General features: G+C 39.6%; 1 protein-coding gene across 1 annotated transcript in view; it reads left to right on the forward strand.

Annotated features, from left to right (window-relative positions):
• LOC120514878 (interferon-induced protein 44-like) overlaps window positions 1-14,345 on the forward strand; it is a 43,347-nt gene that overhangs the window by 22,489 nt on the left and 6,513 nt on the right. Inside the window, exons 5-6 of the mRNA XM_039735506.1 lie at window positions 5,621-5,773; window positions 9,309-9,483. Coding sequence (XP_039591440.1) covers window positions 5,621-5,773; window positions 9,309-9,483 — 328 coding nt within the window. The remainder of the gene's footprint in view (window positions 1-5,620; window positions 5,774-9,308; window positions 9,484-14,345) is intronic.

The raw sequence follows: 14,345 nt of genomic DNA on the forward strand, positions 1-14,345 counted from the left end.
CACCCTCAAGGAATTGCACAACATGGCCATAGTGCTGTAACTGACACTCCCTTGCAATGCAGGTAATGTGCCTCATTTGGGACTCTGTGAACAACCACTCATTCGACACAAAGTCAAACCAGTGGTACCCAAGGATTCTCTGAAAAGGCGCAGTACTGAAGGAGTCTAATGTTCATTTTAGGTCACTGGATAGCGTTCATGTCTCACAACCATATAGCAAGACTGGAAGCACCAGGACTCTAAAGACTTGGGCCTTCACCCTTTTGCAAAGATATTAGGAGTGCCACACACCCCTTTCCAGTGACCTCATGACCCCCCATGCTGTCCCAATCTGTCCACTGCCTTCCACGAATGTCACTGCCGATGTGACAAGTTCGACACTCTCTCCGCAGACAGACACCCTACCAATCGCTGTGCCTAAGAGGTCATTAAAGGACTGGATCTTGGTTTTTATCAGAACACTCACAAGCTCAGACACTCAGACCCCTCTCTCAGTCTCTCAAGAGTAAACCAAAAAATCCAACAGCTTGTTCTTAGAAATAGAATTTCTTCTGTCAGGTCCTCCTTTATACAGTACAAATTCTTAAATCTAATTTGATTTACTTCAGTGCAGAGCACAGTCTTCCAACACTAAATCTGTGTGGGCAGCACTGCTGTTACAGGTCAAACGACATCACTAATAAATCCTGGGTAAGCAGGGATGACTTCTTCTATAGTCAGTTTCAATGAACAGTCATACTTTTCTACTTCTTTAAATTTGTTTAAATAATCTTGCTGAAATGTCTGTATTTTGGACATTTACTGGTTGTTTTGTTTAAGCGGCATCACTCTGCAAAGGATGACTCTGAGCTACCAAGGTTCCTTGGTCCTGTGGTTCAGGAGTTTCAGGTAGTACCAAGGTTATTATACTGTAGTTTTGCCTTTTTATATTAGTTTTTATTTCTAGATTTTTTCTGACCTTACTTGGAAATCCAGTTTAGTTATAGTTTTCCTTCATTGTGTATTTTTAATTTAGTTTTTATTTCATAAACACATTTCTATTTTATTTTTATATCTCTTAGTTTCAGTTTTAGTTTTAGTAATTATGGTCTGGTTAAAGAGCTACTATGGAATTTACTTTTGTGTCACAGTCAGACAGAACTGTACACTTAATGGATTTGAGAATAGTATTAGTTTAATGTTAGTTGAGGCTGACTACACTACATGGTTTACTATCTGGTTTTGTTTTTGTCTGATTAAAAACAAGCATAATCAAAAGCAGATACTGAATATGAACAATTTTGCACAATTTTATAATTTTTTAAATATTTTCTATGTTATTTCTGCTGAACAAATGTGCACTGACTGTTGGCACTTTTATTCTTTTATTACCCAGAGTGGGCCAATCTGTAATGAAATTTAGGTGAACTTTAAGGTTTAATGGTTTTATACTCAAACTGTCTATGCAACAACATATCCCACTCCAAGACAATGTGCTTATAATGAATGCCTTTAATATTGCATTCAAAAATCTCACATTCTGGGCTTTGTTATTTTCTACCAGCCATATTGATCTCAGATTCCATCTCAGGCACATACAATTTCTAGACAGAATTTTGCCAACTGCAGGCCTAAAAACATATCAAAAATCAGAAAACAGATTCTACTGTGTTCAGACAGGTGTGAGCATGAAAATCATGGGGCCTGAGCAAGAACATGACTTGAATCAGTTTACAGACCCCACCTTGCTGTATTCGGGGAAATAAAGAAAAACAAGCATGTAGTGTGAAGGTTAGGGGTGGTGAGACTTGAATAGCCAGTATAAAACACTGGTAAACCCTTAATGAACAGAGCAAGAGCAGTTAATAGGTATTTGGACGGGAACAAAATGACAGAGACAGCATCTGAGATTAAGAACAACATATACATTATCTAAACATGTTTAACTAGAGTAGGATCGCAGGAAACCTGGAGCCTACCCCAGCAGGTTTGGATGCAAGGCAGGAAAAATCCCTAGTATACAATATGTATGTTATGGCTGATGTTAAGAACAAAAAGAATATATTTCAACTATCTATTTTGAAAGAGAAAGAAACATTGAAAAAAGGGGAACAAATATTTTAAAATATAATTCTGCTATTGGATTATTTTCACAATATAAGTTATTTTGAGCTGTGAATATGAGCTAAAAAAAGATAAATTAATAAATATAGAATAAAACAACATTTTTAAAGCAAAAGTGATTGGTCAGTAACAATTTGCTGCTCTTATATGAACTAGTCAGTCTCTCGATAAGTGGCATTTTATTTTCAAAATTCATGAGTGGTTTTCCTTAGACATTCTCGTATACTCAGATATAGGGGTGGATATTTGAAGAGTAAACTGCAAGACAATGATTATATTTTTATATTATGTACATTTAAGAACTATCAACAACCATTCAAATTAAAATATATTCAGCAATTATTATAAAAGTAAAGTTGGATAAATCTGCAGCTGCATGAATAAAATAAAATCAAGCACGTGTTCAGGTAAAGTACCACTTCCGGTTGATGGATTTGGCCCAAAAGTTAATACAGATCTACAGTTTTGGTGTAACAACCACATGCCAAATTTCATCCATCTATCTCATTGAGTTTTCGAGTTATCATGTTTACACACACACAGACATAATTCCAAAAAACTGTATTCAGGGAAATCTAAAACGTAAAGATTCTTCAGAATTTCGATGTAGAATTTTTTATTGATTACTATACTTTCTCTATTCTTTGTACACGAGAAAGTAAAAAAGTTTTCTCCTGTGCAAAGTGGCAGGTGAATTACTATCAACAAAAAGCAGGGACATGAGAAATAAACTGAAACGTTACTCACTTGTGATTTTTCTGTCCATCTTGATAAACAACAAGCACAAAGAAAGGCAGCATGTAAATTGCTTTCTATTTCACATGATTTACATGCCCATATTCAGCTCGCTCTGTCACTACAAATGCTGTGTGAACACCTCCGTCACCAGCCACCATTCACTGGATGAATATATGCGGGCGACACGTTGTGGGTGACTTTCTGTTTTAGTGTTAAAAGTTACAAGAGTTAAAGACTAACGCTAAGAATATTCATTCAAAAACGAAAACTAAAAATATTTTTAGTAAATTATTATGTTATTTCAGTTAGTCTTTGCAGCTACTTTAATAGCTTTGTTTAGTTTTACTTTTTCATTTCGGTTTTGTTAATTATTTTTTTTCAGTTTACGTAAATGTTTTTTAATGACGGTTTCAGTTTCAGTTTTATTTTTCGTTAATTGTAATTACCTTGGGCTTTACCCATGAATCTTTCCTCCTTTTCTTTAGCAATCAGGTCAGTGTTCAACAAATTCGGTTCATAGGATCAACGTAAATAGCAGCGAACAGGATTCCACTACACTCCAACAAAAATCTACCAGGTGTTAAATCTTCAGATTGCAATGTCTTTATGGCAAAAGGGTGAGAAGGCAGATTTTCTAATTGTGTAACTTGCGGCCACTGGCTATCAATTAGTGAAACATCTCCATTATCCAGATCTTCAACAAAGATTTTGAGTTTAAGCAAACGCTTGATCATCAAATAAGTGCTTCTCCAGCATGTTGCTTGATCCAAAATGGCTCAGTTTCCAGCACGCCTCTACAGAATGGCATGTATTTTAGGCTGCAATGACTGCTTGTCTCAACTTACCATAAAGAGTAGCTGTGTGATGATCTCTCAACCCATCTCTTATTGCTGGCTACAGTGTATGCAGAGCACAACGCAGATGTTGAACTGAAAATAGCTTCTTCAACAATATCACCTATATCATGTAGCACTTGCTGTATATAGACTTAGTAAGAGACTAATTCTCTGATTCTTTGATGGAGGTGTCTTTTATGAACCATAAATAAAACCACCAGACAAAATTAAGCCAATTAAACAGACAGTATATATTATGAAAACCCCAAACAGAACTACAGTATATACATACTCCCCTTTAGCAAATCAAACACGAAATTGAACTGAACAAGTAAATAAATACTAATGTATATGACCCTACTCGTAAATCACCCCTTTATAATGAACTGGGCAGAAAAACATTAAAGCAGAAAAAGTAAATGAGACCAAAGAAACATGACTACTTACAGACAGCACATGAATATACACAGTACATACATATATATATATATATATATAGTACATATATAAAAGTATAAGTCACACACGCATCGCATTCCCTGGTCCCTTTTTAATCATACTTTTTGGGTTTGGATCCAACTGGCCTGGGTATTTTTCTGTTAAATCTAGTGTACTGCTAAAATGTAATACTGGTATGTTTCCCCTCTACAATATAAAGGAGCGTTCTCACCATTTTGGAGATAAGTCCTTTCCGGGATGCAAAAGTCCACCTTACCCGGTGTCCCTCAAGTAGAAGACACTAGCATCACAAATAGTAGGCAGTGCTGTGCACACAAATGCCCTCCACTGATCAGCCAGCCCTTGTTTTTATGTGCTCTCTCCCAGCTCCTTCTCCTCCTTTATTCTTATTTTTATGAAGCCAGGCCATCCCCTTACAACATACACCAGCGTGTTTATGGTAGGACTCACAGGCGTGGTTTGGCCCCCTTCTCCCCTTAAAGAGATATCCTTAAAATACTCAATACCTAGGACATATATTCCAAAGGGAACAAGTGAGCAGAAACAGACACAGCACATACAATATGTAGCAACCGTTACAGTAGGAAGAACACAGCCCGCGATGTGCTGTCCCTGCTTGACCACCCTTTATAGGGATCTCTTCTGTAGGCCGTGATGTTCCAGTATAAGGCTGTGATCCCTCCTGAAGTATCTGAGGAAGTGAAGGGGCTCCCGTGCTTTTCTAATGATGGCAGCAGCGTTTTGTGACCATTTTAGTTTCTCTAAGATGTGGAGACAGAGAGATCTGAAACTCTCTCCACCACTGACCTCTCAGTGCAGACTGGTGAGTGATTCACCGGCCCCCTCCTGAAGTCCAGGAATCATATCATTAGTTGTGTTTATGTTCAAGGTGAGGTTGTTGATGTGACACCAGTTAGCCAGATTATTGAGCTTCTGATGGTATGCAGTCTCAACGTTGTTCATGATGAGACCAGAAAATGTAATTAGAATATTAGATCATTTGAACAATCTAGACGAGAACAGGCGAATTTTGAAAGTCCCTATAGTCGTACTGTCAACCACACTACTTGGTCACTTATTACATGTGTCTGTGATTCTCTTCTTAATGTTTGTGTGAAATTTACCCTTCGCAAGTTTCCAACTGTGTCCTCGTGTTCTTGATGAGCTCATTTTAAAATACAAGTCTTGATCCACTGGACTAATTCCCTTCATAATTTTAAACACTTCAATCATGTCTCCTTTAATTCTCATTTTGCTTTAAATTCAATGGTAATGTTAATGCGTGTGTGGGTTTGTCTTTTGGTGAACAGCATTTCTCTCCTCTACTTGGCCTTTTTGTTGTATCCAGCACTGGTGGAACAGACTGGGTTACTCCATGACCAAGAACCAGATAAGGAAGTATAGAGGATGAAATGGTGTATTGAAAATGATGTGAATTATTCTAGCAGGACTAAGCAGATGTCTCTTTCCGTTTCTGCTCACAGTACCGGGTCTACCCAGTGACGGATGGAAAAAGTGGGAGGGAATTGCCCTTCATATTCTGTGACACCATGGGAATGGAGACTGAAGCAGACAAAGGCATTCAAGTGAAAGAGCTCATCAATTTGATCAAAGGGCACATCCCTCAGCGCTATAAGGTAACGGCCATTCTACTGTCTATTTGTTGAGTGAAGGTGATGTGCGACAGACATATTGTGAATGAGTAGGAGAACAGTCTCCAAATGAGAACAAACAGCTCACATGCACAGCAGGAGATGTTTTCTTTTTGATGTGAGGCTGATGTTTTCTTACAGCTTCTTTATTGTTCAGCTGTGTGCAGTGCTTTGTTGTGTAATGAATTCTTGGGGAAAAGAAAATTCGGAAATAATTAAAACAACATCGTAATGAATAATACAAAACACCAAATGATACTACATTTAAAAAACAACAAAAAGACAAAATACAAACCAAATGTGAGTCAGGGATAAAAACGCTGGTTAAAGCCGGACACCAGTGAACCGAGGAATGGTGAGATTTTGGCAATTTCTGTCTAAAACTCGTTACTGGTCGTTTCAAGATGGGCTTCCCCCTTTCTGTAAGGCAATGCGTTCCCATGATTCTCAGACTCTCTCACGGATTAAACTTTTATCACACCAAACCATTTTTTAAGCCTGTTTAGTCCTGAGCAGGGGAGCTGAAGCCTAACCCAGTAAGCATAGTGTATGAAGGCAGGAACAACTCCTGGACAGGATGCCAGGCCAACACAGAGTGAACACACACAAACGCAAACACATCATGGGCAGTTTAGTAACATCAATGCTCCTAACCTGTGTCAGGAAACCAGAGAACCAAGAGGAAGCCCTGGCAGACACTTGAGAATATGCAAACCCCATGATGGGAGGAGTAATTTAGAATGCAAAGCAAACAACTGTTCTTGCAGTTTAAAATGGGGTTCAAGGGGCACCAGTCCAAACATGAAAACAAAAACCTTAAACACACTAAATACAACAAGAACAACATGTATTTATATAGCACATTTTCATACAAAAAGTAGCTCAAAGTGCTTTACATAATGAAGAAAAGAAAAATCTCGTGTTTCTGTTTCATTTACCCTTTGGTTTTGTGTGTCGGATATGTCGGGTTTTCTTTTTTTTATTGTACAGCACTTTGGTCAGCCTTGATGTTTTTTTTTAAATTGCTTTATAAATAAAGAATTGTACCCTTAAGCAGTTGAATCATTCCCAAACAAAAATGGCATGTGTAGCATTCCCAAAATGAGCTAAAAGAAACATCTCCTGGGTGGTGAAAGGTTGCCAAGGAGGGAGACAAGCAGTTGTCTTCTTTCAAAATGGTTGAGTCTCAGAAGAATGTTATGTTTCCCAAAAAATGACCTGATTATGCTGTTTTCTGATATTTCTTCAACCTCAAGAAGCAAATCAATACTAAATATCAATATGGATTGAAAACAGAAGCAACAGAATGCAGAACATTAGAAATTTGACAAATGAGACCATTCAGACCATCAAGCCCATTTGTTTAGCTAATAGCTAAGCTGTCCTAACATCTCCAGATGCTCCAGATCCATCTTAAAGGTTTCTATGGTTTCTGCTTCAACTCCATGCCATGCAAGTTTGTTCCAAATTCCTACAAGTCTTTCCATATAAAGAAGTGCTTCCCGGCTTCAGTCCTAAGTGTACGTCCCCCTAATTTCCACTGGTGTCTTCTATTCACTGTTAAGTTGGAAGAATTCTGCTGGATCCGTTTCATTGATGTCTTGTGGATTTTGAAGACCTCCGCTCAGCACTAAATAAGTTTAACTCTCTGAGTCTGTTACAGTAGATCATGCCCTTTTTTCCCATGATGCACCTGGATTCTCTCCTCTGCACGACTTCAAGTGTGGTGAGCAGAATTGTACATAATACAAAATAATGTAATAATAATAGAATTGTACATAATTGTACATAAGACTAGTGTGTTATACAGTCTGAGCATAACATCTCTTGATCCATATTTGAGTTTTTATGAGGTAACATTTTATTTGCCTTTTAACAACTTCTACACATTGCTTAGGTGTCCAATGACCTTCTTCTGGCATCACTTCCAGGTGTGGTGGAAGTGCTGCCAAACAGGGCACAGTAAACGTCCAGGCGCCCCCTAACAATGGCCATGGACCTCAGCAGGGTTGAGCTTCCAAACCCATGGCCCCGCTGTAAGCTGACCGCACAGCTTTTAAAATCATTCTGGCTGACCTTCCACAACTTCATAGCATCCACTCAAACAGACGTCTGAAGAAACCTGAATCCATCATCTCTAACAACAGCCACCCAGTTCATCCCCTGTTTTTACTTCTGCCTTTCGGAAAGCCTCACCACTCACCCCTCTCACTTCAGGGACAGCTTCTTCTCCCAGGCCATAAGGTCACTGAACTCCCAGTTACCTGATCCTACCTGCTCAGTACTGCATATACCTCCTGGTTTATGTGTAATTCTACTTTACATTGCATTTGGACTGTCATCTACATTTTAATACTTAGTCTTCTTATTTATATTCTTCCACTCTTATTTATTTACTCTATTTATTTTACATCATCTCCTTATTTTCTTATCACCTGTACAAACTTTCCTGTCCTACACACCCCACTCTCCCTCCCTCACAACTGGGGCTCAAGAATTTCACTACAGTATAAATGCCAATTAATATCTCTAATGTCTATCCATCCATCCATCCATTATCCACCGCTTATCCGAGATCAGGTTGCAGGGGCAGCAGCCTAAGCAGGGAAGCCCAGACCTCCCTCTCACCAGCCACCTCCTCCACCTCCTCCAGGAGGACCTCAAGGCTTTCCCAGGCTAGCTGGATATATAATCCCTCCAGCGTGTCCTGGGTCTGCCCCGTTTCCCTTCTCTCAGTGGGACATGCCTGGAACACCCCCCCCCGAGAGGTGTCCAGGGGGCATGTGACCAGATGCCCAAATCACCTCAACTGACTCCTCTCAATGCGGAGGAGCAGCGACTCTACTCCGAGTTTCTCCCAGATAACTGAACTCCTCACCCTATCTCTGAGGGAAAGTCCATCCACCCTGCGGAGAAAACTCATTTCGACCGCTTGTATCCGCAATCTTGCTCTTTCGGTCACTACCCAAAGCTCGTGGCCATAGGTGAGAGTAGGAATGTAGATCGACTGGTAAATCGACAGCCTCACCTTTTGGCTCAGCTCTCTCTTCACCACGACAGACCGTTGCAGAGCCTGCACTGATCCGTCTGTCAACCTCCTGCTCCATTCTTCCCTCACTCATGAACAAGACCCCGGGGAACTTGAACTTCTCCACTCGAGGCAGTAATGTGTTCCCAACCTGGAGAGAGCATTCCACCCTTTTCTGGCTGAGAATCATAACTTCAAATGATCCTAATCTAATCTAATTTTCCAAAATTGTGAAAAAATAACTATAGCTTGAAAAATATTGAATCTTTCCTTTAATACTGGCAATACAGTATTTGAAGGTGTCTAGTGTGATACGGCTTGCTGACATGGTTGCTTCCAGTACTCACTTGATAACCTTTGTCAACAGATGGTACTTTCCTTAGGCTGCCTCATCCATAATTGGTATCTTGAGTCAAGGCACCTGATGCAGATCCCCACAGATTGAGTAGCATCCTCTTACCAGTAATCTTTCTTTGTTCTTTTGTGCATTAGTTTAATCCTATGGCGCCTTTAGAAGAACACGACCCTCGCTTCAATGCTGCACCAAGTCTGCCTGAGAAGGTGCACTGCATCGTCTTTGTGGTAGATACAGCAAAGGCCTCCTCCCTTAGTGAGGAAGTGGTTAAGAAGATAACAAAAGACATCCGACCAGAAGCCGTTGAACTAGGTGAGCCAATCTGACTCCATAGTCTGTCAGGGAAACTGAAACTATTTTACGTTTTAAGGGCATTCAGATATTCTTTACCTTATTCACAGCTTTTGGAAGTTGTTTAGGTTTAATTTGCGTTTTCTATTATATGTCTATCATTTTGAAAGTATGCCTTATGAGAAGGATTTGAGAATCTCAGTGGACTCGACACTGTTAACTGCCAGACAATGTTCAGAAGCCATTAAGAAGGCCTAAAGAATGTCAGGTTATATAGCACCTTGACGTGTGGAGTACAAGTCTAAGTAGTCTATGGTGAAGGTTTATAATGCACTGGTGTACTGTCTGCAGTTTTGGTCTCCAGACTACAAAAAGGACATAGGAGCACTAGAAAAAGTTCAAAGAATAGCGACTAGGCTGATTTCAGGACTGCAAAGGAGAAGTTATGAAGAAAGATTAAAACTGCCTTTGCAGTTTAAGCAAAAGAAGATTAATTGGAGACATGACTGAAGTGTTTCCAATTATAATGGGAATTAGCCCAGTTTACCGAGATGGTGACTTTAAAATGAGTTCATCAACAACATGGGGACACAGTCGAAAAGTTGTTAAGGGTAAATTTCACATAAACATTAAAAAGCTTTTCTTCACCCAGAGAGCCATAGACTTTTGGAATAAGCGATCAAGTGGTATGGTGACCAATAGGAATTTATGGACCTTCAAAACACAACTTGCTGTTATTTTCGAAGAATTAAGTGGATAGGACTGGTGAGCTTTTTTTGTTCTGAATGGCCTGTTCTTGTCCATATTATTTTAATGTTCTTATGTTGGCTGACTGCAGACTGTGGTATACTGACATGCTGATATCATCTTGTGAGTTGAAGAAGAGACAGTTTTGTGTCCTGAGGTGTGAGAGTTAATTAAAAAGTACGTTTGTGTTTTGGTTGGTGCTAAGGAGGAATTTTTAAAGCTTTTGTTTCCCTTTAGAAGGGTTTCTTTTCTTTTTTTTTTCACCCACACAGGAGCAAACGCAACTGAGTGCTTGGGAGAGCATTTGGAAAAGTTACTTGTTATTTGTACTTGTTCTTGTTATTTGTATTCAAACTATTTGTACTCAAACTGGTAATAAGAGAGACGGCAGTAAGTAGCAGTAGCTGACAGCGGCATCTCTTTAAGTACATAACCGGCATCATAGTAATTAATAATTAAAAATAACAGAAACAACGATTCCTTAGTGGGGTAAAAAAAAAAAAAAGCAGCGGTTGACTTCAAAGAGGAATAGAGAAAGAATCAGCTCTTACGTAGTCTGGTGGTTAGCATTAAGACGCTGATCAGGCACTAGTAGATGTAAGAGCAGACAAGACAGAAAGAAGGGAACTGGTAGAGAATATTCACTAAGCATGTTCTTCTAGATTGTACTGTTCTTAGCTGTCAGGAAAGCAGAGCAGTTAAGAGAGTGACAGTGTAAGGGTTCATTTATATGAAGAACTACAAACAGTGCGAGTGGAGAGCTTTTAACACTAGAATTACCAGAGCCTACGAAAAAACTTGTAGATCCGTCCCACCTTAAAACACTTCGCACCTCTCCATCAGCGTCTTTTGTCCTTTAAACGTGTTGATAAACAGCAAACAGCAAGCAGCCTGCTATCACATCCCACACCCCACACAGTTTCCTCAGCTCAGGTCTGTTTACTTGCATGTCAGTTGCTTAGAGTTGTATAGAATGAGAAGTCAAGCAAAATGACACCTTTAAAAAATACTATATTGTTATTTGTAACACTTGCATTTCATGTGTGTTCCGTGTCTACAACGATCTATGTAAACAAATTGTTTAGTAATAATTGACAAAATGTAGACATGAAGTTTATAATGTGTGAAGCCTGAATTCCAAATATCAAAGAAACACTTTCACAAAAGGTACAAATATAACAGAATGAATGCGCTTCCATTCAAAAATATAACTGCAGAAAAACAACCTGGGTTAGGGTACAACATCGACACGCCTTTGCTACGACTGCTTCGGTGGTGCAACGGTATCAACTGTTGACTGGTAATCAAAGCATTACGGGTTCCCGAACAAGTCCGTTTTGAGAAGTGAGCTTCTCGTATTCTTACTATTTTAGAATAAAAACATACATCTGATTCCAGTCTGTAACAGCCAGTGTAATTTATGATACTTGTAAAGGTTAGCTTTGTTTATTTGTATTTAGTTTTATTCTCTCATCCACATTCATGGTCCCAACTTGTGCCCCACATTTGACACTGCTGTTTTCACATAGACGCGCTATAACAGAGGTAAACTCAAATCATGATGACGGTTCTACATCGGATCAAAAATGCACTTTTACCATTGCTGTGTTTCTTTGATATTTGGAATTCAGGCTTCACACGTTATACACTTCATGTCTACATTTTGTCAATTATTACTAAAACAAGAAAAACGTTTATTTTTTAATGATGTGTTTACATAGATCATTGTAGACATGGAACACACATGAAATGCATGTGTTCCAAATAATGATATAGTATTTATAAAAGGTGTTATTTTACTTGACTTCTCATTCTATACAACTCTAAGCAACTGACAGGCAGGTAAACAGACTTGAGGTGAGAAAACTGTGCACCGGTGGGGGATGTGATGGCAGATTGCTTGGTGTTTGCTGCTTATCAACACATTTAAAGGACAAAAGATGCTGACGAAGAGGTGCGAAGCATTTTATGGTGGGATGGATCTACACATTTTTTCATAGGCTCTAGTAATTCTATTGTTAAGTAAAGAATAAGAGAGGTGCAAAGATAAAAGAACATACAGAGAAGAGTTAAGTTAACTTAATAGAAGAACCATAGGCAGTTGAGAGGGAGATGATTAGAGGAACTTATGGGGCCCGTAAAAATAACAGGGGTGTAAAATAACTATAGCAGCTCTTTAATCAAATTTCTTTGGCTTATTTTTTTATTTTACCATTTAAGTTAAATCATTTAATTTCAATAAAATAAAAAACGTTAAGAAAGTTTTAGTAAAACTGTCATAATGTAATAATGAAGCGAGTGCACTGCAAGTCCTGTTGGACTTTTTAGATGATGGCTTGGAGGAGCCAGTTGTCTATGAGGGCTACATCTGCAGGAGATGCCAGCTGATCCAGCTGAACTGAAGGAGGAGTTGGCTGGTCTGTGTTATAGCAGAGAATTGGTGGATCTGGCCCAGGTGCCTTTGAGAGAGAGAGAGTGTGCACCCCTAATGTGGTGCCAAAGGAGTCCCAAAAACACAGAGGTAGAGGAAGGTGAGTCACAGTCAGTTGCAAGGCACAAGGCATAGGGGGCACACTGCCTATGGGGATTCAGACTCAGGAATTGCAAGTGTCAAACCATTGTCTGGTCCTTGCAGAGCTGAATGGTATCTCTGCAGATTCTGTGGTGGTAAGCAGGCATGAGGAGCCCCAATGGACCACCTCAAAAACAGTTCCCAGAAATAGTTAGTGAAAGCTGGGGACTCAGTCATTAAGAGGGATTGAAGTGCAGATTTGCTCTAGAGACACATAGTCTCTTATGATGTTTTACCTTCCCTGTGCACAGTTGGGAGACCTCCTGGGAAAGGTGGAAAGGCTGTTGGCCAGAGAGGGGGAAAATCCAGTTGTCATTTTCCATGTGGGTACAAATGACATACATAAGGATAGTCTGTCAGTATTGCAATCCAAATTCAAACAGTTAGGTGCCAGGCTGAAGAGCAGAACTGACAAGGTAGTCTTCTCTGAAGTTCTGCCCGTGCTACACGCCAGTCCAGGTAAGACTGAGAAGATTAGAAGACTTAACACATGGCTCAGATCTGGGTGAAGGGCAGAAGGGTATAGGTTTGTGGGGAATTGGGACTCCTTTTGGAACAGATGGGACCTCTTCCGCCACGACGGGTTACATCTGAACCAGAGGGGCACCAATACAATACAGTTTATTTTTGTATAGCCCAAAATCACACAGGAAGTGCCGCAATGGGCTTTAACAGGCCCTGCCTTTTGACAGCCCCCCAGCCTTGAATCTCTGAGAAGACAAGGAAAAATTCCCAATAAAAACCTTGTAGGGAAAAATGGAAGAAACCTCGGGAAAGGCAGTTCAAAGAGAGACCCCTTTCCAGGTAGGTTGGGCGTGCAGTGGGTGTCAAAAGTAGGGGGTCAATACAATACAATACACAGAACAGAACAATTCCTTAATACAGCATAATAATAAAAATTTTAGAAGTACGGTTTAACAGTAGATGATATGACATAATTAGGTTTGAAACGTTGCTCCGATGAAAGGACCCCTCTTTCCCATGATTCCTGTGATCCTCCATCAGGGATGACTTTACCATAGGCAGGCAAACAACTTGGCAGGTGGGCCGTGGCACCAATTGCCACATTTGAGTACCGAGAAAAGAAACAGAATAGGTGAGGGTTAGTATTCAAATATAATTATCATGTTACTTATGTTATAGTGCTAATGACTAACAACAGAGATGCAGTATGTACAGTTAATCAGCAGCTCTAGTCAGGATATGCTAAACTGAAGTAGTGAGTCTTCAGCCGGGATTTAAAGGCTGAGACTGAAGGGCATCTCTTATAGAAGCAGGCAGACCATTCCACAGTTTAGGGGCCCTGTAACTAAAAGCTCGACCTCCCACTGTTATTTTATTAATCCTTGGAATCCTAAGCAGACCGGCATCTTGAGATCTTAATGTGCGCTCAGGTTTGTAAGTCATGATAAGTTCAGACAAGTAAGCTGGACCTCTGCCATTTAATGCTTTATATGTTAAAAGGAGGATTTTGAAATCTGCCCTAAACTTAACTGGGAGCCAGTGTAAAGATTTAAGAACTGGGGTTATGTGTTTGTATTTTCTTGTTCTTGTAATAATTCTT

This window comes from Polypterus senegalus, chromosome 14, assembly GCF_016835505.1.
Source record: "Polypterus senegalus isolate Bchr_013 chromosome 14, ASM1683550v1, whole genome shotgun sequence".
Lineage (NCBI taxonomy): Eukaryota > Metazoa > Chordata > Cladistia > Polypteriformes > Polypteridae > Polypterus > Polypterus senegalus.